Source organism: Oncorhynchus kisutch, linkage group LG21 (assembly GCF_002021735.2).
Source record: "Oncorhynchus kisutch isolate 150728-3 linkage group LG21, Okis_V2, whole genome shotgun sequence".
Lineage (NCBI taxonomy): Eukaryota > Metazoa > Chordata > Actinopteri > Salmoniformes > Salmonidae > Oncorhynchus > Oncorhynchus kisutch.
Genome location: NC_034194.2, coordinates 34,646,812 through 34,673,356, shown reverse-complemented (window position 1 = coordinate 34,673,356; position 26,545 = coordinate 34,646,812). Strand labels below are relative to the sequence as shown.

At 43.2% G+C, this 26,545-nt stretch overlaps 1 protein-coding gene across 2 annotated transcripts; it reads right to left on the bottom strand.

Moving 5' to 3' along the window:
- Positions 1–695: 695 nt before the first annotated feature.
- On the bottom strand, positions 696–25,378 carry LOC109866617 (homeobox protein Meis2). 2 transcript variants are annotated; one of them, XM_020455375.2, is made up of 13 exons: positions 24,849–25,378; positions 24,264–24,493; positions 23,743–23,884; positions 23,441–23,491; positions 22,936–22,986; positions 19,495–19,641; positions 16,839–16,953; positions 11,258–11,397; positions 8,018–8,094; positions 6,133–6,191; positions 3,693–3,782; positions 3,423–3,523; positions 696–2,363 (listed from the first exon to the last, which is right to left on the bottom strand). In XM_020455375.2, exons 1-12 carry the CDS (start codon positions 24,864–24,866, stop codon positions 3,465–3,467), a joined length of 1,179 nt encoding a protein of 392 aa, XP_020310964.1. In that variant the 5' UTR covers positions 24,867–25,378; the 3' UTR covers positions 696–2,363; positions 3,423–3,464. The 2 variants fall into 2 exon arrangements, with proteins under 2 accessions (XP_020310964.1, XP_031656782.1); XM_031800922.1 differs by having other exon boundaries at positions 1,981–3,192; positions 24,849–25,364.
- Between the last annotated feature and the right edge of the window lie 1,167 nt (positions 25,379–26,545).

Sequence of the window (26,545 nt, the reverse complement as noted above, 5' to 3'; positions counted from 1 at the left end):
AGTAGCCTATCTCAGTATGTTTCGAAGCCCGGTAGGTCATCCATCATTCCTGCAAGCCTCAATCAATAAGAAATGGTCGTCTTATATCGTTCTATATCGACCAAACTGTAACGTGACCTCGTGGTGTGAATACGAATTGTTGTTTGTTAATACGAAAAAATATATATTTACAGAGACATGCAATATTTAATAAATGTCACGAAGTAGCTAATATGCAAATTACGTCCAAACAGCAAACCAAAAAAATGCATTTATTTCAAATGTTATCCAACTGAATTAGGTCACAGTATCATATTATAGTATTAACTCAAGCTCTAACTTTTATTTCTCTCCTCAAAAGGTTTTTTCTTTCACAGGAGAAATGGAATATGTGCTGAAAAAAGACTCTGAGGTCAAGTTTTAAAATGTGTATTTATTTTGGTCTTTAGTGCAGAAACCCTTTCCTTCTTCCTGTGTGCTATAAAACTATTGTAACATGATCTAAATCGAAGTCGGTCCAAGATCCACCTTACCAGTATGACATCAATCCATCAGCTCTTTAGTCTGAATTCAGGACAACACAGAACAACCCAAATCAAAACAGAATAATAACAAATATATGAAATGCATTCAGTGCAAAGGGTAATAAAAGCAACTGGGCCTCATTCAGAATAGAAATAAAAAGAGGGCTTGTTTTTTTGTTGGGAGCTGGATGGGGCTTCCGTCTGCAGTATCTGAGACAAGCTCCAGGCTGCAGACTCTGAGGCAATCTCTCTCTTTCTCTCTTTCTCTCTGTTCCACAGCACACAGGATTAGTGATAAACTCTCACTCCATAAACTAATGATCACAAAGCGCAAACATGGATAAAAGAGTCAAATGAAAAAGCACAAGTCTATACACCACAACAGTTATTAAAACGCTTCATAATCTTTTTAGATATTCCACAGTGGTTGTTTTCAAATGGTGTGTTCATAAGATGAAGTGTGTGTATTTGTTTGAGTGTGTGTGTGTGTGTGTGTGTGTGTGTGTGTGAGAGAGAGAGGGAATGTGTGTTAGTGTGTGTGTGTGTGTGTGTGTGTGTGTGTGTGTGTGTGTGAGAGAGAGAGAGGGAATGTGTGTTAGTGTGTGTGTGTGAGAGAGAGAGAGGGAATGTGTGTTAGTGTGTGTGTGTGTGTGTGTGAGAGAGAGAGAGGGAATGTGTGTTAGTGTGTGTGAGAGAGAGAGGGAATGTGTGTTAGTGTGTGTGTGTGTGTGTGTGTGAGAGAGAGAGAGGGAATGTGTGTTAGTGTGTGTGTGTGTGTGAGAGAGAGAGGGAATGTGTGTTAGTGTGTGTGTGTGTGTGTGTGAGAGAGAGAGAGGGAATGTGTGTTAGTGTGTGTGTGTGTGTGTGTGTGTGTGTGAGAGAGGGAATGTGTGTTAGTGTGTGTGTGTGTGTGTGAGAGAGAGAGGGAATGTGTGTTAGTGTGTGTGTGTGTGTGAGAGAGAGAGAGGGAATGTGTGTTAGTGTGTGTGCGTGTGTGTGTGAGAGAGAGAGAGGGAATGTGTGTTAGTGTGTGTGTGTGTGTGTGTGTGAGAGAGGGAATGTGTGTTAGTGTGTGTGTGTGTGTGTGAGAGAGAGAGGGAATGTGTGTTAGTGTGTGTGTGTGTGTGAGAGAGAGAGAGGGAATGTGTGTTAGTGTGTGTGTGTGTGTGTGTGTGTGTGTGAGAGAGAGAGAGGGAATGTGTGTTAGTGTGTGTGTGTGTGTGTGTGTGTGAGAGAGAGAGAGGGAATGTGTGTTAGTGTGTGTGTGTGTGTGTGTGTGTGTGTGTGTGTGTGTGTGTGTGTGTGAGAGAGAGAGAGAGAGAGGGAATGTGTGTTAGTGTGTGTGTGTGTGAGAGAGAGAGAGAGGGAATGTGTGTTAGTGTGTGTGTGTGTGTGTGTGTGTGAGAGAGAGAGAGGGAATGTGTGTTAGTGTGTGTGTGTGCCGGCTGTGTCAATATATCTCGGGCAAAGACTAAAAAGTTATTGTCCCTATGGTCCACCATTGTAGAAAAATAAATAAATAATTTAAAAAAGAAAACAAAAAATGTGTCAAAATGTTGTTGAGGTCATTTTAGCTTCCGTTGTTCATACAGAAGTCTTTTTTGTTTTGGAAGATTGTTGTCTGCAAATGTTGTTGTTGTTTTTGTTGTTGTTTATTAGTAGATCCTCGTCTTCCTCCAGGCGTGGGGTTATTAAAGGTCAATGTGGGCGGCGTTTGTGCAGATGTGGGTGTGGTCCTCTATGCTCCAGTGGGGACGTGAGGTGGGCGTGGTCAGATGACAGGTACAGGTGTGACTGGGGCGGAGTCACGCGCTCATTGGAACCAAGCGGCAGGATTTTCCCTGAGCAAACCACGGAGGCCTGTAACACGAAGAAGGAGCCTGGGTCAGTCTCTTATACAAACATACCCTAACACACTGCAAATACAGAACCAAAATCTTATGAGGTAAAGACAATGCTACACATGACTGAGTCAGACATAGGTCTTACAGCTTGTACATGCATTTGGACATTGCTGGTGCAGTGGTGTAATTCTTAAGGGATCTTTTAATAGACAAATGTTATGGCTCTGACTTCAATATGCATGGAATAAGTGCATTTTACTGCAAAACAAGCCCACATGGAACCCTGGGTAAATTTACAGCCGTCACAATCAGCATAAGGTCTTGCCACAGATTAAATTAAGGGAGGAGAACAGCCTCCTGTATTACTCCATTACAGTAACTGGTCAATGATTATTCAATGAGAAATGATTGGTTGAAATATTCTCAAAATGATATTATTATTCAGCTTGAGTGAATAAGATATCTTTATGTGGACTGTATTCTAAATGTTGGCTATGCACCCTCGCTGCTATCACCCTCGTGCTCTTTGGACTTGATTAGCAAAATCAGTGAAATGTCGGAAAGGGAAAAGGGGCTGTGTTGGCGGAACTGGCATCCGGGGAAGATTGAGGCGAACGCGGGGCTCTCTATTTACATATAAAGAGCTCAATTAATCAAGGTAAGTGTCATTATAGCGTGGCTCATTGAGCAGTGGAGTGTGGGTGTTAAATAAAATCTGGTGAGCTCCAGTGCCTCCGGCAGGCAATACGTCTTGATTTGTGAACTGTCAGCAGGGCCCAGAGAGCTGATAGGGCTGGAGGGGACCGAGGGAGTCCAGAACCCCACATTCTTAATCAGATTGAGCCCTGGAGAAGGAGAGGAGGATGGAAAGGAAAGAAAAATTGATAAAAAGGAATGGAGAGGGATAGAAGAACAATGGAGGAGGGGGTGAGAAGGGGGGCAGATGAGGGAGAGAGGGTGAGAGAGAGAGAGAGAGAGAGAGAGAGAGAGTGAGATGGAACAGAATAGAGGAACAATGGAGGGGGGCTTGTGGGTGAAAAATGTAACAGGGGAGTGAGAATGAGGCTGTGCTTACTTCTCCATCTTCTTCTTCAGGCTTGCCTCGGTTGGACAGGGTTTACATGTAGTGCCACTGACCATCCATCCCCATATTCATTCCCATTCCACCCATTGGTCCTGCAGAATGAGTGACAGAGAGGGGAACTAATTACATGGTGCAATCACAGGTTCATATGACAATATACAATAATAACCCATGAATAGACAAACAGAACATAAACAGATTTTAGGCTACATTGGTAGAAAGGGACAGATAACAGGGTGAGAATAAAGGTTGCTTATTTACCGCCAGGCCGAATCCCCAGGTGTTGCTGTCCGTCGAGGACAAAGCCTCCCATTGGTTGCCCATCAGGGCTGTATGCCGTCCCCTGGCCCACTGTGGATGTAACATTAACAAGACATGGGTCAGTATACTGTATACTACTAGATTATAATTATATTTCTTTGGGTCAGTATAGAGATATAATACTGGATTATATTTATATTTATATTGGTCCGTATAGAGATATATAATACTAGACTGTAATTCTATTTCTATTGGTCAGTATAGAGATATAATACTAGATTGTAATTCTATTTCTACGGGTAAGTATAGAGTTGTAATACTAGATTGTAATTCTATTTCTAAGGGTCCGTATAGAGCTATAATGCTAGATTGTAATTATATTTCTGCAGGTCAGTATAGAGCTACAATACGAGGTTATAATTATATTTCTATTGGTCAGTATAGAGATATAATACTAGATTGTAATTCTATTTCTACGGGTCAGTATAGAGCTATAGTACTAGATTACAATAATATTTCTATTGGTCAGTGTAGAGATATAATGCTAGATTACAATAATATTTATATTGGTCAGTATAGAGCTATAGTACTAGATTACAATAATATTTCTATTGGTCAGTATAGAGCTATAGTACTAGATTACAATAATATTTATATTGGTCAGTATAGAGCTATAGTACTAGATTACAATAATATTTCTATTGGTCAGTATAGAGCTATAGTACTAGATTACAATAATATTTCTATTGGTCAGTATAGAGCTATAGAACTAGATTACAATAATATTTCTATTGGTCAGTATAGAGCTATAGTACTAGATTACAATAATATTTCTATTGGTCAGTATAGAGCTATAGTACTAGATTACAATAATATTTATATTGGTCAGTATAGAGCTATAGTACTAGATTACAATAATATTTCTATTGGTCAGTATAGAGCTATAGTACTAGATTACAATAATATTTATATTGGTCAGTATAGAGCTATAGTACTAGATTACAATAATATTTATATTGGTCAGTATAGAGCTATAGTACTAGATTACAATAATATTTCTATTGGTCAGTATAGAGATATAATACTAGATTGTAATTCTATTTCTACGGGTCAGTATAGAGCTATAGTACTAGATCACAATAATATTTCTACGGACCAGTATAGAGCTATAGTACTAGATTACAATAATATTTCTATTGGTCAGTATAGAGCTATAGTACTAGATTACAATAATATTTCTATTGGTCAGTATAGAGATATAATACTAGATTGTAATTCTATTTCTACTGGTAAGTATAGAGTTGTAATACTAGATTGTAATTCTATTTCTAAGGGTCCGTATAGAGGTATAATGCTAGATTGTAATTATATTTCTGCAGGTCAGTATAGAGCTACAATACGAGGTTATAATTATATTTCTATTGGTCAGTATAGAGATATAATACTAGATTGTAATTATATTTCTACGGGTCAGTATAGAGCTATAGTACTAGATTACAATAATATTTCTATTGGTCAGTATAGAGCTATAATACTAGATTACAATAATATTTATATTGGTCAGTATAGAGCTATAGTACTAGATTACAATAATATTTATATTGGTCAGTATAGAGCTATAGTACTAGATTACAATAATATTTATATTGGTCAGTATAGAGCTATAGTACTAGATTACAATAATATTTATATTGGTCAGTATAGAGCTATAGTACTAGATTACAATAATATTTATATTGGTCAGTATAGAGCTATAGTACTAGATTACAATAATATTTATATTGGTCAGTATAGAGCTATAGTACTAGATTACAATAATATTTCTATTGGTCAGTATAGAGCTATAGTACTAGATTACAATAATATTTCTATTGGTCAGTATAGAGCTATAGTACTAGATTACAATAATATTTCTATTGGTCAGTATAGAGCTATAGTACTAGATTACAATAATATTTCTATTGGTCAGCATAGAGCTATAGTACTAGATTACAATAATATTTCTATTGGTCAGTATAGAGCTATAGTACTAGATTACAATAATATTTCTATTGGTCAGTATAGAGCTATAGTACTAGATTACAATAATATTTCTATTGGTCAGTATAGAGCTATAGTACTAGATTACAATAATATTTCTATTGGTCAGTATAGAGCTATAGTACTAGATTACAATAATATTTCTATTGGTCAGTATAGAGCTATAGTAATAGATTACAATAATATTTATATTGGTCAGTATAGAGCTATAGTACTATATTACAATAATATTTATATTGGTCAGTATGTGTCGAAGCCAAAAGACAGAAGAATAAAAGTGGCGTTCAAAATATCCTCATCTACATTACAAAATCATACAGTAATAGTACAATTAAAAACATGACTGAAAAACAAAGCCATTGTATGTTATTCATTTGAACCAATTGAAATTGTGGTTTACCTGATCTGTTAGACTGGTCAATCATAGGCTGTACTATTCTCCTCCTGGCGTTGATGAACCTGGAGAGGAAGAGAGAAGAGGGAGAGAATTCAAACCAACATGGAATACACAGTACATGAAGCTTCTCCTTGGCTTTAGATCTCCTTTGCATTCATCTTCCTGGTCTGCTTAAAGGCCAATTCCACCCCAAGAACTATCCATTTGTCTTTGTTTCATTAGTCCCATCTGTCCATCATATGATGCATCATATGGGAAAGATTTCTGTATTTTGAAAGTTACATATCTTGAAAACTTCATTGTTGACACACAAAACATGTTGGGACTATATCAATAATGGAGTAATGAAACAAATACAAATGCACCGTTTTTGGGTGGAGTTCTTTAAGATAATCATACACAATCAAAACATTCAGCAATCAAACAGAATATGACAATTTCCTGCGCCAGTTTTACTAGTATTCCAATGTCTCGTGTCTTCAGGGATTAGGTTTATAATCGGTCTTATTCTTATTGACATGATCTGGGGTATTAGGAGACAGCCACATAGCTTACCAGATCTATTGATTTGGGTTTATCCCCTTCAGCCTCAGGCTGTAATAAGGCTAAACGTTTGGCCAATTTCGGTCAGAGACATACCACTGTATCCAACAGGACCCAACAGGAACCAGCAGGACCTGACAGATAGGTAAGCAAAGCATTCGCCTGCTTTGATAAGTGTATTGAATTAGATCCATTAATAAAACTAATAGAATTCTTAACTCTTCGGGATTGGAGGAGCACGTCTAGGTAATTAAGTGTGTTGAGAACCCAATATGGATTCTGGGATGGGGGAGGATTAATCGCGAGAAGCCAAAGTCAAATCCTTTATTCCATACCTGACCCTGTGTAAACTCAAAGTCAAATCCTTTATTCCAAACCTGACCCTGTGTAAACTCAAAGTCAAATCCTTTATTCCATACCTGACCCTGTGTAAACTCAATGTCCAATCCTTTATTCCAAACCTGACCCTGTGTAAACTCAAAGTAAAATCCTTTATTCCAAACCTGACCCTGTGTAAACTCAAAGTCAAATCCTTTATTCCAAACCTGACCCTTACTCAATGTAAAGTGATACCTTTTAGATAACACACCAGAAGTTCAATCTCGAAACCAAATCCCAACCCCCTCCCCTGGATCTGTTCCTCTTTCTTCTGTGACCATTACATTGGACCCCGCCCCCCTTCCCAAAATTGGATAAGCCATCTACAAAGGGGCCAGGTTGCCGGGCCTTAAATATGCTTTAATCCATCATGTCATACATGTAAAATGAGGCTGAGGGATTGTAAGGGGACGAGAGGGGGGTTACATCTCCCTGTTAATGTTTCCCAGACAGTGAAGATAGATTGAGTATGTTTAACACTTCCATTTTAGTTCCCTTTCCAAAGAGCTGAACATAGAATGTGCACCCTTCGTCAAAAACATGGCTGTAGCATAGAGTTAGATAGAAGTCTATGAGCCAGTCCTGGGAGGAGGTACGAAGGAAAGAAGGAAAGGAATCAAGGAGAGAATGAAGCACAAGGGTTAGCGTTAGCTTTAGGGTTAGCGTTAGGGTTAGTGTTAGCTTTAGGGTTAGGGTTAGTGTTAGCTTTAGGGTTAGCGTTAGTGTTAGCTTTAGGGTTAGCGTTAGGGTTAGCGTTAGCTTTAGGGTTAGCTTTAGGGTTAGGGTTAGTGTTAGCTTTAGGGTTAGGGTTAGTGTTAGCTTTAGGGTTAGCGTTAGTGTTAGCTTTAGGGTTAGCGTTAGGGTTAGGGTTAGTGTTAGCTTTAGGGTTAGCGTTAGGGTTAGCGTTAGGGTTAGTGTTAGCTTTAGGGTTAGCGTTAGGGTAGGGCCTTGGGAGTTAGCTACTCACCAGTTGTTCACTTGCAGGATGGTGAGGCCTGTGTCCTGTGCTAGCTGCTTCTTCTGTTCCTCTGAAGGGTAGGGGTGCTGTGGTACACAGAGGACAGAAAAAAAAACATCTTCAGTAAAAAATAAAAAATAAACACCCAGCTTGCATTAATTTACAAACGATCAAACTATCATGTCTAGACAGAAACACACGTCACATACGACCAGGGGTTAGGGTTAGGGTTAGACAGAAACACACCTCGCATACGACCAGGGGTTAGGGTTAGGGTTAGACAGAAACACACCTCGCATACGACCAGGGGTTAGGGTTAGGGTTAGACAGAAACACACGTTACATACGACCAGGGGTTAGGGTTAGGGTTAGACAGAAACACACCTCGCATACGACCAGGGGTTTTCCATTCACAACCTAAGGTAAAGTCAAACTCAGGAAATGTAATCAAATGTAATGTAGACTCGCATCTGACCCTTGGCTAATATACACACAAGTCAAACTCCCTAGTTAGCATAAGCACAAGTGAACAACCAAGACTGACCACTGATTGGCCCATGAACACTTTGGGCTCAAAGCGTGTGGCATTGTTTGACATTATTTGACATGATTTGACAAATGATCAAATTCGATACAAAGGAACACAATGGAGACCTTTGTTAGGGCCTGAATAGGGCCTGGCCCCTGTCCCCCTGTCTCCCTGTCCCCTGCCTCTCTGCTGGCGGTGTGACAGTGGGAGGAGGGCGGCAGATTGCAGACAGGGTACAGGGTGGTGGGCGCTGTCAGGGCTGCAGCCACCTCCTGTGGTCGCCGGGTGAGGAATGAGCTCGAAACAGTCACACACACACAGTCACACACACACACACAAACACACACACACACACACACACACACACACACACACACACACACACACACACACACACACACACACACACACACACACACACACACACACACACACAAACACAGGAGCACACACAGTCACAGTGACACACAAACAGAAACACTGTCACACACACACACACAGACACACATAAACCGCAAGGGTGGTGACAAAAGCCATTGTTGCCACAAGAGATCGTCATGGTGACCTCCCGGCTTGGTGTCTGACAGTCTAGTGACGGATGGCTCAGTGCTCCTCCCTCAACCCAGCAGAACGTCTCTATCTTCCTAAATAAAACCCTCTGCTAATGTTTCCAGTCCAATCCACAGTGTTGTCACATTGGGGCCTCTCTCCAATGCCTAACCCTTATCAGCTATGTTACTTTACTCAGGTCACCTGTCATTGAGCTCCAACAGGGCATCACGGTGGAACAAGACTTATTCCTCTGAGCTCCAACAAGGCATCACGGTGGAACAAGACATATTCCTCTGAGATCAAATTGGGCCTCAATGTTGAGCAAGACTTATTCCTCTGAGCTCCAATAGGGTCTCAAGGTTGAACAAGACTTATTCCTCTGAGCTCCAATAGGGTCTCAAGGTTGAACAAGACTTATTCCTCTGAGCTCCAATAAGGTCTCAAGGTGGAACAAGACGTATTCCTCTGAGCTCCAATAGGGCCTCAAGGTTGAACAAGACGTATTCCTCTGAGCTCCAATAAGGTCTCAAGGTTGAACAATACGTATTCCTCTGACCTCCAATAGGGCCTCAAGGTTGAACAAGACTTATTCCTCTGAGCTCCAATAGGGCCTCAAGGTTGAACAAGACTTATTCCTCTGAGCTCCAATAGGGCCTCATGGTGGAACAAGACTTATTCCTCTGAGCTCCAACAGGGCCTCATGGTGGAACAAGACTTATTCCTTTGAGTTCCAATAGGGCATCAAGGTTAAACAAGAAAGTCCTTTGAGTTCCAATAGGGCCTCATGGTTGAACAAGAAATTCCTTTTAGCTCCAACAGGGCCTCATGGTTGAACAAGAGCACCCTTTTATAGCTGTGTTTTTGCGAAATGCAATTCATGTTTGTAGAAACTAATTCAATAGCATTAAAAAGAGAGCTTCACAAAGATCTGTCTAAGTCAGCATGTAGGTGGAGGTCTAAAACCAACAGTTACTGTATGACCATGCTAACAGGCCAATAATGAATCTTGAATCTTCCATTGCTGCTTTCTCTGTACCGTTGTAGAGGAGGCTCTTTAGAGTTCCTCCTCAGAACAGGAGCACAACAGCTGAAGGCTAAGACTATCTAGAGAAAGACCCTCTCTCCCCTTCTCAGACCCCAGCCTCAACGGTAAAGTCGGGACAAAACATAATCCGTCTCCTTCACCCTCTGTGGCCCGCTGAATGGCTGATCGCCTGGGTGTTGCAATGGGACCATTCAGAGGACATCGACGGGCCAAAGTCTCCCTTACACCGTGTTTACGAGCCACATCCTTCCATGACAGACACTTGTGCCTAACCAGTGAGGCTGAAAAGAGACAGGGAACAGAGAGGGGATGATTCAATTAGCCTTCCTTTCCTTCTTCTTTGTTATCTGTCCAATCTAAAGGTTCTTACTTCCTGTACAGGAGATGTGTGACAGATTTTCACCCAGAAAACAAATAAGGAGCTTTGAAAACATCTACGAGTGGAGAGAAGAAAAGTAGAAAACCAGAGGAGAAGGAGGAGGAGTCAGAGACTGCAGCACTGTCTATTGGGTCTGGAGATAAAAGGTGAAACTCTCCTCACGGAGGATTGGTTGGAAGTCGTTGGAATGTCAGATAGTCCTTCTGAGCCTGAACAGAGGAGTTGCATTCTGGTAAAGTAGTCTATTCTGTTTTTGTAAAACGAAGTTCAGACGCTCAGTATAGTGGCATTATTCCTAAGTGTTGTATAATGGCGATACTGCAGTTAGACAACATACACTATTTGTCTTTTATACAGCCCACTGTTCCCTTGTGCCACAATTACTGTTATTTTACAAATAAAAAATCACAGGGAAAATCATTTGGCGAAGCACTACAATGTCACAGACCAATGTCCCTGTGTTGTGACATGACTGAGTGTTGGATGCAGTAACTTGTATTACTATTACCCCCAGGAGTACTTGGCCTACCCACATGGGGAACGTGGGAAGATTCAGAAGATGTCTACAAAACATGGGCCTCATGGTTAAATGCATGATAGTCATGACCAGTTGCACAAGAGGGTGTACTTTGGGCAGAGCCAGACGTGTTTGGGGTAACAGTAAGCAAAAAAGGTTGAGAAGCATCCCAGTAGTGGAGTCTGGTTAGGGCTGGAGCTAGGGCCAGGTCGGGCCTGCTGTCTTACCGTGAGGTGCTGGAAGAGCCACGCTCGCATTATATTGGTGGCCACTTTGGGGAAGATACCTCTCTTCTTCTGTCTCTTCTTGTCCAGGTCATCCTCGTCTCCTGTACCCGGCGACGCCAGACTGTTGTCGAGGCCATCTCCTAAAACAAGAGAAAAAGTAGCCACAAGGGATATGTTAGGAGATGTCTTTAACTTAGACACATCACCTCCATTCGCCAGAAACACACACTGAAAGGGTAGCAGAGGTCTAGGGCAAAGCAACAGCATAGCAACAGAAGATTCCACATCTTCCACATTTGCACAACCTCATCCACATTCTGCAACAGTTTTGGATAATGTAGAGGGGCATATACTGTAGTGACAGAGCTCAATAAAAATTATGAGCCTTTAATTCAATCTGAGCAGCATGATTGACATGAAGTAATGGCTGTTAGAGCCAGGCTGTAAGTTTCACATGAAGTACTGACTGTTAGACCCAGGTTGCAGGCTTGACATGAAGTAAGAGCCGTGGCCAGACACAATGCGCAGGCAGCATTTTATTTAGCCACTGGGGAGCCAGGCCCAGTCAATCAGAATACATTTTCTCCTCACAAAAGGGCTTTATTGCAGACAGAAATACTCCTCAGTTTCATCAGCTGTCCTGGTGGCTGATCTCAGACAAGAGAGGAAGCCGGATGTGGAGGTCCTGGGCTGGCGTGGTTACACATGGTCTGCGGTTGTGAGGCCAGTTGGACGTACTGACAAATTCTCTAAAACGATGTTGGAGGCGGCTTATGGTAAAAAAACATTCAATTCTCTGGTAACAGCTCTGGTGGACATTCCAGTAGTCAGCATGCCAATTGCACGCTCCCTCAAAACTTGAGACATATGTGACATTGTGTTGTGTGACAAAACTGCATATTTTAGAGTGGACTTTTATTGTCTGCAGCACAAGGTGCACCAGTGTAATGATCATGCTGTTTAATCAGCGTCTTGATATGCCACACCTGTCAGGTGGATGGATTCTCTTGGCAAAGGAGAAATGCTCACTAAGATGGATGTAAACAAATTTATGCACAAAATATGTGAAAAATACAATTATTGTGTATATGGAAATTTTCTGGGATCTTTTATTTCAGATCATGAAACATGGGACCAACACTTTAAATATTGTGTTTATATTTTTGCCCAGTATAGATATTCCACAATTTGATAAAGACAAATGGGTTAGTTGTAAAAAAAAAAGAGGTAAAAATGTCACAATAACAAAAAGAACAATTGTGACATCATAGTTACGGTATGACATCACAAAACATAACAAACCCCCTCACCTGTGAAGTTGAAAGCAGGGCGCTCCTTTTGTCGATGTATGCTAAGGATGTTTGGGTGGATGGAGGGGGGTGTTATGGGGCTGGGGAGGGGGGGGGGGGGGTTGCGGTCATTCCCCCTCAAGCCCCCCAAGTGTTCAGTGACCTACCCTACCCCAACCCCTTCCACCTTCACACCCCCCTCCAGTCTGTTTGTGTTGGATTGTCTGACTCACACTGCGACGCGCGCATGCACGCACACACATGCACGCATGCACGCACGCACACACACACACACACACACACACACACACACACACACACACACACACACACACACACACACACACACACAGCTATACAATACACACACACAGCCACACAACACACACACACACAGCCACACAACACACACACACACAGCCACACAACACACACAGCCTCTCTCTCTCCTACTGGCATTATTGTTTCAATGAGAACCTTCTCATGGATCAAGGCTCGAATGCTCCCTTTTAAACTGAGATTTCCGCGGCTTCCGCCCCTGCCCTCGCTCCACATTGCTCTCCAACACAGAACCTTCTGAGCACTCTCTCTCTCTCTCTCTTTGTCTCTTTCCTCTCTCTCCGCCATTAATTGTGCATCAGCCGAGATGATTTTCTTTTAACAGTGGTGGTTATTTTTCTTGCCCTCGGGGCAGAGATGCCTTGAAAGCCTGCCTGCAGGGGATGTGAATAATGCATCTGAAAGACTCCTCCCCGGAGGCGGGACTGGAACCCTACTTTTCATAAGATTTGCCCTGGCATGTCTTTTTGTTTTTGGGGATACATCAATCAAAGGGGCTCCTATATATGCACCCATAATCATGCATAAATATTTCAGCTAATGAATATTGACATTAAAAAGGATGACTTGGACTGAGTGGGGTTGGAGGGGAGTGGTGTGTTGGGTTGGGGATGGGGGAAGGGGCGGTGGTGTTCTGATGGATGGTGTAGTCCAAGTCAAGGACAGGGCAGGTTGTTTGACCACTGTCTCCTTTGCTTATGTGATGCTTTACTTTGTGTGTCCACTATTCCTTATCCTCTCTGTTCATAGATGTTATAACAAGCTTTTATAACAGGTTTCTTTTCTAAGCTTTTGGTCTTATGACTGACAAAAATGAGGAGGTTTGTTGTGGGAAGAGAGGTCTTGGAGGATGGTGCTGAAGAGATCTGTCGATTCAGAGAGGACAGTTAATATCCTTTCTCACAGGCTAGGAGAGACATTTTGTTCAGAAATACCTTGAGTGGTGAAATAATCAATAAAAAAACGATACCTATCAATGACTAAACATTTGGGCTGGTGCGGGTGATCAAAATGACAAAAATCCATTTTGGTCATTTTAAATTAGTTATGTATCTGTTTCTGTACCAAATAACTGAAAATAATGGAAGAGAGAATGAGGGAAAGAATGAAAAATAGGAAGTCACCAGCACGGCCTAATTATATCTAAGGGGCGTCAACCCCTCCTGGCCCCCCTCCTCCTCTCCCCCCAGCCCTCTCTTTTTTCCTGCTCCAGAGAGGGAAGGCCGCAGGGCAGATCCTCTGCTACGCTAATCGCTTCTGACTGTTCCCTGGCAACTCAGCCAATCTAAGCAGTGTGACAGTGCACTACTCTCAAAATCGTACCCATGGAACGTTCCTCCCGTGGCCTAGCCCCTCGCCTGCCTGCCTACCCCGCTCCCTCCCTGGTTGCCTGCCCCCCCCCCCCTCCCCCCTGCATGCCTGCCCCAGTGTCTGCACTCATGACCGGGGGGGGGGGCAAGGACTGCTGCCGTGGGGAAGGCTGGAGTACTGCCTCGGGCGCTTTAGGGAAAACAGCACCCTAAGATATGAAGATGAGAGGCATCCTTGGCTGGCTTCCAACCCCCAACACCCTACTCAATACCCCTCTCTCTCCCTCTCTCTTCCTCTCTCGGTCTCTCCTTCTCTCTCCCTCTATCTTCCTCTCTGTCTCTCCTTCTCTCTCTCCCTCTCTCTTCCTCTCTGTCTCTCCTTCTCTCTCTCCCTCTCTCTTTCTCTCTGTCTCTCCTCTCTCTCCCTTTCTCTTCCTCTCTCTCATCAACAACTTCAGCGACCAGTGCTCCTACAGTTAGGTATAAACTGGGACAACTAGATGAGGCAAGAGAATCCACATGATGACATGGCCATATCAGACAAAGTGCAGGGTTGGCTATTAGCTAACAGAACTGATTGCTGTATTCCGGCCTGCATCAGTGATGGGAACCCAATGCAGCTTGCCTAATGAGCTCACCTGGACCTGATCCATCACCAATGACACTTCTCAGCAGCCCTTGTTATTACCCATGATGCACACTGCTAAATGGGAGATGTTGTCTGGAAGCTTTCCAAGACACTGGGAATCCTATACTGATGTTGATGAATAGATCTAGAATCGTTCCTCCCAGAGGCCTTTATCCTATTGATTTGGAGTGTAAGGGATGGATTAAGATGAACACTTCTAGTTCTTGTGCCTCTCTCCCTTGTTATTTGTGAGAGCATCTTGTCACAGATTATATGGGGACATTAGCCTGGAGTGTCATTGGTATGTCACCACCAGCAGTTCTGGATTCCATTTTGGGTGGTATCCGGAGGAGACAAAAAGATGCACTGACTGCATCCTGTTTCTTCCCGCTCTGCATTCCCCTCTTTGTAAACGCTAGTGTACAGCGGCTTCACAGCAGCTAGTTCCCCTTGGCTTCCTTTCCTTTTTTTATGATGGATATTCCAAGCCCCGCCCCCAGAAAACATTCCTAGGATAGCTCATCCCTTTTAGAACTGTCCCTGTGCCCTATCTATCTGAGAGTCACTCCGGGGGAGCTGGAATCAAAGACATTCCCCTCTGCACATCACACACCTTACAAGAAAACAACCAAAGACTACATAAGCCAATGGGGTGGCAGTTAACCATACTAACCACAGTTCTCCCCCATTAGATAAGACTGTAGGTAAACCCTTTTAAGGCTTTTATCATTGGCCCACACAACCATGACTAATGTCCATTAGGACCATAGCAGCTCCCTCATAGTAGGTACTTTGAAGAGCATCAGTAATCTCATAGCCAGGCCTGCACTACTGACATAAAGGCCCCGCTTTGGCCCCCAGGTCCCTTCCGATGTTAAAAGTGTTCACTTTCCTCATCCCCTTTAATGAGTCAAGGGATGGAAACAAGGGATGATAACAAGGGATGAAAACTAGGGATGAAAACATAGCAGTCCCCAGGAGGACTACGAGGAGCAGCAGGTGGGCAGGGAAGCATCAGATCCTGCAACCAGAGGACTGGGACTCCCCTTTGTTCCTCCATACATAAAGTGGCTCTGTCCTTCCCAGCTCCACGGCAGGGGTTATTGTGCTTCCCCAGCCTCTATACATTCTCTACCCAGGTCAAAAGGGCAGGGAGACGTGGACTTTGGATGTCCTCTCGCTTTTGTTTAAAAAAATAAACAACTCCAGAGGAACCAAGGAAAAAGCCATTCACACCATCCTCTTCCCCTCTCTTTGCTGACAATACAATTCACATAGTCAGTTTCACTGTGTTAGGGCATACAATGACATTAAACATGACATGGATACTAGGCTAAGTGAAATTCGTTGAACATGTTTTTCAGATAGTTAGGATAACTGAAGAAACTGTGGTAAAATCAGAATGAGGAATAAACTTAATCTTTGTTTCTGACTGTCTTTTCATCCTCTGAATTGCTCTTGTCTTGCAAAACATCCTGCCATTGTTTAGCTCAATGCCCCGCTATTGATGCCTGATGGGCAGAGGGTGGTAAGTTGCTTTAAAGTCTATTCTATTTTTACTGTGGCCATAGGAGAGAAAAACAAAAACAAGTCATAAAACCCTTATAGCCTCCAATGAGCTCATCACAGGCCAAATGAACAGCCGGCACACGGACAGAAAGCCAAGTAGGCTATTATACAGCAATACTGGACACAGTCATGCAAAACCAGTAATTGGCAATAATTACCCTCATCATATCAGATTCAACTTTTGAACTTTATCACCTGACCTGGATAAGTGATAAAACTACAAAGTCACTATCAAAACCCAACAAACTAGCTGTTGATTCAACAACAACCTCTTATCTCAACATTATCTGAATGATAAGGATGGAGAAACAATAACTGCTTATCATTATGATCTGCTTATCATTCATCCACAAGTAGAGAAAAGACCACTGCCTTTGTATGAGGTCAGCACTGAGGTTAACCTTTGATATGATGTTGAGTCTAAAGAGAAGCTGTGGTTCTCTTACCGAGTTCGCTGCTGTTGTCCCCACTCTGGGAGATGTGGCCCCCGCTGGAGGGCCCCGGGGTGCCCACGGAGGGCGTGGAGTGGGCGTCATCCAGGTCTCTCCAGGACGCTGGGTTCTGGGGTCCACAGAGAGGGTCATCAACATATCCCCCGTCCCGACCACACAACAGCAGAGGAGGGAGAGAAAGAGAGAGAGAGAGAGAGAGAGAGAGAGAGAGAGAGAGGAAGAAAGAAAGAAAGAAATCACATTAGAGAACAGTGGATACAGTATGCCATAACTGAAAGTCAATGTAACTCCCTAACACACACACAAACATACACACTCAAACACACACAAACCCAGCCAATTTACCACAGCGCACAATATGACCATGTCGTCAATAAGAAAATAGAATATGTCCCCAAAAAATCCATAATCCAACAATCTAAATTACCATTTTCCCTGAGACTGAGACGGTGGTAAAATCAAATCAAATCAAAATAAAACGTTAAAGCTGATATTCAGCTACTCTAGCTAATACTGTAGAGCCAAAGCAATCAGCACCAGAGCTCCAGCAACACTTCTTTCTTTCCTCTATCCTCCGGTGTCTTGACTGATTCTGAAGCCCAGTGGTCTCTCCGAACACCTATTTATTGGGCCATATATGCACAGGGACCAGGGTACTTAGACAGTCTAAAGCTGAGGGCCAAACAGCAGAGCAACCTCTTCAGCCTCTTGGCGTCAGCTGTTCGCCGGATGGTGCTCAGATGAAGAGCTCAGCCAACGACAAGAATAATCACAGCAACAATGGCAGCGCAGTGTGAATGAGGCCTCTCGACGAGCTCGACGAGCAGACCCCTTTTCCATCCCAACACACAGTAATTAGAAAGCTGTTTGTGTGGCGTCCCCATTCAAAGTGCCATGTGTTTCCACGTTTATCAAGCTAATGAAGGGAGTTCTTTACTCACTCACACCCCAGCTGTTAAGATTACATTAATTACAGATACAGTGCGGTCTACCCTTCTTTAAAATGTATCTTCCAAGATCCATAAAGGCAGAGAAGTTAAGATAATACAAATAGATCATAAATTATGACATCATAACTGATTCCAACTGATCTTCAATCACACATTTTTCAAGCCAGTCATCTCGTAACTCAGATGAGTCTTCTTACTCTGCAAGTTTGTGATATCAACACGAATATTGAGCTGTTCTCTCTTGGATATAGGCTGGGTTGTGAACTCCCTCAGACATTTCCAAAAAAGAGGCAGAGTTGGTGTGTCACAAAGAGAACCAACATACTTTAGTACTCTCCCTTATTGAGAGGTTTAGCTGCCTTCCCTGTAGAAATAGAACTGGTAGAGTGAACAGAATTCTAAACTCCTGAAGATTTGTCATGAACTTCTCACACGTAAACTAAATCAAATCAAATCAAATTTTATTTGATCACATACACGCGTTTAGCAGATGTTATTGCAGGTGTAGTGAAATGCTTGTGTTTCTAGCTCCAACAGTGCAGTAATATCTAACAAGTATTATTCAACAATTTCACAACAATACACACAATACACACAATACACACAATACACACAATACACACAAATCTAAGTAAAGGAATGGAATTAAAAATATATTTACACTACCGGTCAAAAGTTTTCGAACACCTACTCATTCAAGGGTTTTCTACATTGTAGAATAATTGTGAAGACATCAAAACTATGACATAACACATATGGAATCATGTAGTAACCAAAAAAGTGTAAAATAAAGCTACGAATATTTTATATTTGAGATTCTTCAAATAAACCTACTTAGTATACAGGACAGCAATCTAATATGAGGAAAATCCCCAACACAAAGTTCATGCCATTGCTCCAGTACCAGAGGGTTATTAAGGAACCAGGATATCAGAATCGACATGTGGGAGGAGAAAGAGCCCGTGTAGGGGCCCCCTATAGGCCCATGGATTGACAAAGACCCTCCTCTTTACCGACAATAGTAATCCAATTGGTTTAGCATTCAAGTGTAAAATCAAACACTAGTCCCCAACAGGACACACATCCAGCTGTACTCTTCATCATGCAGACTAAATAATCATCACCACCATCATCAACATCATCATCATCATCACCACCATCATCAACATCATCCTCATCACCACCATCATCAAAATCATCATCCTCATCATCACCACCATCTTCATCATCATCACCACCATCCTCATCATCATCATCATCACCACCACTATCATCATCATCTTCCTCATCATCACCATCATCTTCCTCATCATCATCACCATCATCATCATCAACCTATAAAATAGATGATTTGTACAATAGAGCTGAAAAAGGGGAACAACTCTCATTCCTCCTCTTTTTAAGAAGACATGAAAGCTCTACGAAACTTTTTTGCAGACATGTAGGTGCATTGAATTACTTTTTGTTGTTGTAAGGTTATTAATACAATAATTGTTTAATAGTAACCAGTAAATTCAATGTTAGACCGTTTATTTTAAAAACTGTCGATTAAATTGGTTATATACTAAACTGACTCACAATTATGCTAAATTGCCCATGATCTTGAAATTATAGTTTTGTACATCCTAAACAACATGCTATTAGCAGCACCCCTTGCAAGAATTAGCACCAGTATGTCATTTCGAAGCCTAGACACTCACGTGATCTGCTAGATTTGTGGAAGATTCCGTCAGGTCATCTAAGTCAGATTTGCAGCCATCTCGATCGTCTATGACCAAGTCGATGGGCATTTTGCCTTTCAAACAACTGATGTACCGATGGCAGAAGTTGTCGCAGAGCTCGTGCACCTATTCAATGAAAATTCCTGTTAGCAGCACCCTTACAAGATCTCGTGCCACAGCCATGCGTAGGACTTTGTGTGTTAGCAGCACCCGTACAAGATCTCGGTGCCACAGCCATGCGTAGGACTATGTGTGTTAGCAGCACCCTTACAAGATCTCGGTGCCACAGCCATGCGTAGGACTATGTGTGTTAGCAGCACCCTTACAAGATCTCGGTGCCACAGCCATGCGTAGGACTATGTGTGTTAACAGCACCCTTACAAGATCTCGGTGCCACAGCCATGCGTAGGACTATGTGTGTTAACAGCACCCTTACAAGATCTCGGTGCCACAGCCATGCGTAGGCGTATGTGTGTTAGCAGCACCCTTACAAGATCTCGGTGCCACAGCCATGCGTAGGACTATGTGTGTTAGCAGCACCCTTACAAGATCTCGGTGCCACAGCCATGCGTAGGCGTATGTGTGTTAGCAGCACCCTTACAAGATCTCGGTGCCACAGCCATGCGTAGGACTATGTGTTTTGGCAGCACCCTTACAAGATCTCAGTGCCACAGCCATGCGTAGGCGTATGTGTGTTAGCAGCACCCTTACAAGATCTCGGTGCCACAGCCATGCGTAGGACTATGTGTGTTAGCAGCACCCTTACAAGATCTCGGTGCCACAGCCATGCGTAGGCGTATGAGTGTTAGCAGCACCCTTACAAGATCTCGGTGCCACAGCCATGCGTAGGACTATGTGTGTTAGCAGCACCCGTACAAGATCTCGGTGCCACAGCCATGCGTAGGACTATGTGTGTTAGCAGCACTCTTACAAGATCTCGGTGCCACAGCCATGCGTAGGACTATGTGTGTTAACAGCACCCTTACAAGATCTCGGTGCCACAGCCATGCGTAGGACTATGTGTGTTAACAGCACCCTTACAAGATCTCGGTGCCACAGCCATGCGTAGGACTATGTGTGTTAGCAGCACCCTTACAAGATCTCGGTGCCACAGCCATGCGTAGGACTATGTGTGTTAACAGCACCCTTACAAGATCTCGGTGCCACAGCCATGCGTAGGACTATGTGTGTTAGCAGCACCCTTACAAGATCTCGGTGACACAGCCATGCGTAGGACTATGTGTGTTAACAGCACCCTTACAAGATCTCGGTGCCACAGCCATGCGTAGGACTATGTGTGTTAACAGCACCCTTACAAGATCTCGGTGCCACAGCCATGCGTAGGACTATGTGTGTTAACAGCACCCTTACAAGATCTCGGTGCCACAGCCATGCGTAGGCTTATGTGTGTTAGCAGCACCCTTACAAGATCTCGGTGCCACAGCCATGCGTAGGACTATGTGTGTTAGCAGCACCCTTACAAGATCTCGGTGCCACAGTCATGCGTAGGCGTATGTGTGTTAGCAGCACCCTTACAAGATCTCGGTGCCACAGCCATGCGTAGGACTATGTGTGTTAGCAGCACCCTTACAAGAACTCGGTGCCACAGCCATGCGTAGGCGTATGTGTGTTAGCAGCACCCTTACAAGATCTCGGTGCCACAGCCATGCGTAGGACTATGTGTGTTAGCAGCACCCTTACAAGATCTCGGTGCCACAGCCATGCGTAGGCGTATGTGTGTTAGCAGCACCCTTACAAGATCTCGGTGCCACAGCCATGCGTAGGACTATGTGTGTTAGCAGCACCCGTACAAGATCTCAGTGCCACAGCCATGCGTAGGACTATGTGTGTTAGCAGCACTCTTACAAGATCTCGGTGCCACAGCCATGCGTAGGACTATGTGTGTTAACAGCACCCTTACAAGATCTTGGTGCCACAGCCATGCGTAGGACTATGTGTGTTAACAGCACCCTTACAAGATCTCGGTGCCACAGCCATGCGTAGGACTATGCGTGTTAGCAGCACCCTTACAAGATCTCGGTGCCACAGCCATGCGTAGGACTATGTGTGTTAACAGCACCCTTACAAGATCTCGGTGCCACAGCCATGCGTAGGACTATGTGTGTTAGCAGCACCCTTACAAGATCTCGGTGCCACAGCCATGCGTAGGACTATGTGTGTTAGCAGCACCCTTACAAGATCTCGGTGCCACAGCCATGCGTAGGACTATGTGTGTTAACAGCACCCTTACAAGATCTCGGTGCCACAGCCATGCGTAGGACTATGTGTGTTAACAGCACCCTTACAAGATCTCGGTGCCACAGCCATGCGTAGGACTATGTGTGTTAACAGCACCCTTACAAGATCTCGGTGCCACAGCCATGCGTAGGACTATGTGTGTTAACAGCACCCTTACAAGATCTCGGTGCCACAGCCATGCGTAGGACTATGTGTGTTAGCAGCACCCTTACAAGATCTCGGTGCCACAGCCATGCGTAGGACTATGTGTGTTAACAGCACCCTTACAAGATCTCGGTGCCACAGCCATGCGTAGGACTATGTGTGTTAACATCACCCTTACAAGATCTCGGTGCCACAGCCATGCGTAGGACTATGTGTGTTAACAGCACCCTTACAAGATCTCGGTGCCACAGCCATGCGTAGGACTATGTGTGTTAACAGCACCCTTACAAGATCTCGGTGCCACAGCCATGCGTAGGACTATGTGTGTTAACAGCACCCTTACAAGATCTCGGTGCCACAGCCATGCGTAGGACTATGTGTGTTAGCAGCACCCTTACAAGATCTCGGTGCCACAGCCATGCGTAGGACTATGTGTGTTAACAGCACCCTTACAAGATCTCGGTGCCACAGCCATGCGTAGGACTATGTGTGTTAACAGCACCCTTACAAGATCTCGGTGCCACAGCCATGCGTAGGACTATGTGTGTTAACAGCACCCTTACAAGATCTCGGTGCCACAGCCATGCGTAGGCGTATGTGTGTTAACAGCACCCTTACAAGATCTCGGTGCCACAGCCATGCGTAGGACTATGTGTGTTAGCAGCACCCTTACAAGATCTCGGTGCCACAGCCATGCGTAGGACTATGTGTGTTAACAGCACCCTTACAAGATCTCGGTGCCACAGCCATGCGTAGGACTATGTGTGTTAACAGCACCCTTACAAGATCTCGGTGCCACAGCCATGCGTAGGACTATGTGTGTTAGCAGCACCCTTACAAGATCTCGGTGCCACAGCCATGCGTAGGACTATGTGTGTTAGAGTAAAATATTACACTTCAAGGAGTTAAAGCTATGCTGTTATGAGTGATTGTATAACGCTCATACAAACAAAATATAATAACAAAAAAGCAAAGAGTAAAGCATTAAATATAAATGTACAATAAAACATAATTTACCTTCTCTAATTCTAAAAGATGAAATCGCAATACTTGAATAGCTTGAATCATCTGAAAAAAAATAACAGAAAATTTAGGATGTAGTCATGCTGACATGTTTGCCTCAAATGAATAGTAACTAGGCCTATGTCATAACACCATACATTAATGAATAGTAATGAATGCACACTGTAGGCCTATACAGTAAAGTAGCCATATGTTACAGTATGTTACATGACTTAAAGCAATGTATTTTCTTAATCAAATAGATGCTTTAGCAGAGCAATGGTTCCTAGACAGTCCCTGGTTTTGGGATGCCCAAGGCAAGGTCCCCCGCGGCTACCCGCTGCAGAGGAGCAAAATAGGCCTTTGACCACGACTCGTCTGCGTTTCCTGTTGCTCCTTCAATGGAACGTTCTGAATTTTCGTGTTGTATTTAAACAAAGTGAAACAAGACAATATGACACGATTTATCCAGCTGCGCAATTGATGCGTAAAAAGCGGACATGCAAGTTAACTGGCTTACCAAATTGTCCACCTCTTGATTCGATGAAAATAACGGTTTTTCTGCCCGTATCTACAGAGAAAGCATCATATTAGTCTATTGTCTGCATACCGCAATCAATCAGATAGTCCATCAATATATCAATCAAACAGGCAAGCAATCAAACAATCCATCCATCCATCAATTATCAAACATAAAAAAAGGAAAATATTATTAACGTTTAAAAGCACAGATAATGTCTAAAGCAGGCTATACAACCCCCTATTCCTATCGTTATCTATAGTTTAGGTCATAAAAAAGGGCTTATCATAAACCACAAGTACCTGTTTTGCAAAGACTGCGATGTCTTCGTTGAAGGAGTCTGAGGAGCAGACATCGCCACCCGCTACTCCAGGTTCCCTGGGCGTGCAGGTCGCCAACTCACACTTCTCAAACACCAAGGCGAGCAGAGGGAACAACGGGTGACTGCAACATGATGCAGACAAAACATCAACGTCAATTAGACCAGGAATGTTAAATACACGCTTTGTTTAAGTGGACTGTATTGTATTTAAGGTTTCATAATCCGTGTCTTGTATTTGTTTTTAGCCTAGCATAGCTGATAAATGTGAAGTGTCTCCACTCAGGATAAGGGCCACAATCTTACCCGTAAAACACATTATTTGCAAAATGTGGCATTGACATAAACTCGATTTATGCACGTAGCCTATGTCAAGTTAGGATTTGGTTCTAATTTCTCTAAATGTCGATAAATACCCTATTCACTTCTAAATGTTATGAGTATAGGTCTAACAAGAATAAGAAAACCTAGCAAACACTTATGTGGAATATTTCTGATGCGCACCCATAGATTTGATCTTTGTCTCTTTTTAATGCGTCGTTCACCACGCTGCCCATGCTGGGCATGATGTTGTGGGGTGCGTGGGATCCATAGTGCTGGTTTGGATGTGCAGTCGAACCATGGTTAAAGTGGTGGACTTGCGGAAGCGGCCGGGGAGCATGCGGGTCTCCATACATGGACGCCGGGAGTCCAACTCCGTCCATCCCAACACCATAGTGGGACAGCTCATCGTACTGGATGGAGAAAGACAGAGTTACATGTGAGAAACTCGTGGACTGTCAGTTGGTATGCTTCTATCACGGATGTATCGTAGGCTACAGACATCGCCCCAAACACAAGCCTTTACTCATGAGAATGACAGTGGACATTCATGTAATCCAATTTCCCATGGATGGAAAACAGAACAACTAGTCTAATGCAGGCTGCAGACTGCTGAGAAAAGCTCAACTTGTAGGCTACTTGTATGTGGAGCGTTGAGATGTTCTCAGCCTGTCCAGATTACTTATGGGTAAATTAGGTTCGATCAACATGAGGCAGAAGTTTAAAGTCAACTAAGAAATGATCCATTGCAACTGCACTAAGGCCTACCCTTTGCGCCATCGACATGCGCCTGTCTTGGAGATAAAAAGGGAAGACACAGGGAATGTGTCAGTCCGCAGAGAAGGTGGTGTATCAAGTTGATGCCTTTTACATCCAGTTGAGAATTGTAATCCGCAGTGGCAATAAAGAAGAAACCCGCAGCAAGGTGAAGATGTGTATTTTTCAACAAGAAAAAAAATATTTCAATAGCCTAAATTGAAAAATCACCATAACGGATAAGACCAAGTCGAACCTTGGGTTCATAAAAGTTTTTTAAGCGCATCAACAACTCGCATGTATCGGTCCTGCTGTCAATCACTGAGACCGGTTGTCAAGGTAGTCTAAATACGGTGTACAGAGATTATTAGTTCCAGAAGGAAATCTATTCCTCCAACGCACAGCTTTTGAAATAAATCTAATAAGAAAGACTATATCGATGCGTCGGTCCTCGTGGCCATTTCCTTCGGCTCTGAAACGTGAGGGTGTCAGCGAATGTTAGCAGGTTGGCTGTAAGCGCGCTTATAGGATAGACTGGCTCCACTGATCAGCGGGAGAAGGTGATGACGGAACCCGGAAAGAGGGAGGGTGCAACCAGTCCCATACTGTTAAATAAAGGGGGATTGGAGCAATGCCTGTGACACGCCAGCGAATGTTGTTTGCATTGGATAAGGCAGAGGGTGACGCAAAAATAACAGTCACCAAGAAAGGCATTTGGTAGATGGCAATTCAACACTTTAACTATTCCCCTTGAACGTTACCGTTAAGAAAACTGCATGTATTTGTTTTTAAATGACCTAACTTGCCCAATTGTCTGATGCTTTTAACGCAAGGTGCCTGGCGCAAGAGCGTTGAGATGGGAAAAGTGCAGTCTTGAGAAGAGATGAGAATGATAGCCCTAAGGGTTTGGAGTATGGTAAAAATGACAATTATTTCCCCCTTTCTGTGGTAATGATCCAGGTAAAATCATAGGCGTACATCATGCATAACATAGGCTATAGATAGGCACAAAACAGGAGTTGAATTTCTGCGCGAATAGCCCTCACTAAGCAGCCTTGACATTGGTCACTCAGTCATATTTTTAATATGGCAAACATTTTGCCTATATTTAAAATATTTTGGGCACATAGTTTGGTCTATATGACAGATCGGGGTGCCTTGAAGTAGGCCTGCTGGTCGAGCGCATGGTTTGTATAACGATGCAGTTTACATAGTTTACACGAACAGACAATGTATAGAGTAGTCAGCGTATTGTGTCTGAGAATGTGGGAATGCTGTAGGCGTGTTGGCTCGAATTATCCCAGTCTCTCGGCGTTCCCTTCCTTGAAATGGACACCATATACTGTTAGAAAAAATTGTTAATTTGGGCTCTTATATATATAACATTTAGGGCTTCCGTGTGAAGCCAGCGAAATAACACATGTTGGTGATATAGAACATTTAAAACATTAAAGAGGGTAGCAAAAAATATATTTTTTCGACCAAAACGTGCCTTCTGGACGGACCAACAACATGTACATCAAGGAATGTATGTGGTTTACACGGAGATACTGGACAGATACAGAACGATTGCCTTATCATTTTGTTGTGACAAATGTTTGAAATACATTGTGAAACATCCTGATTTGAAGGTAAGGTTTAGTCTAAGTAAAAACATATTTGGACATGGGCAGTTATGAAATGCATTTATACATAATTATAAACTATTA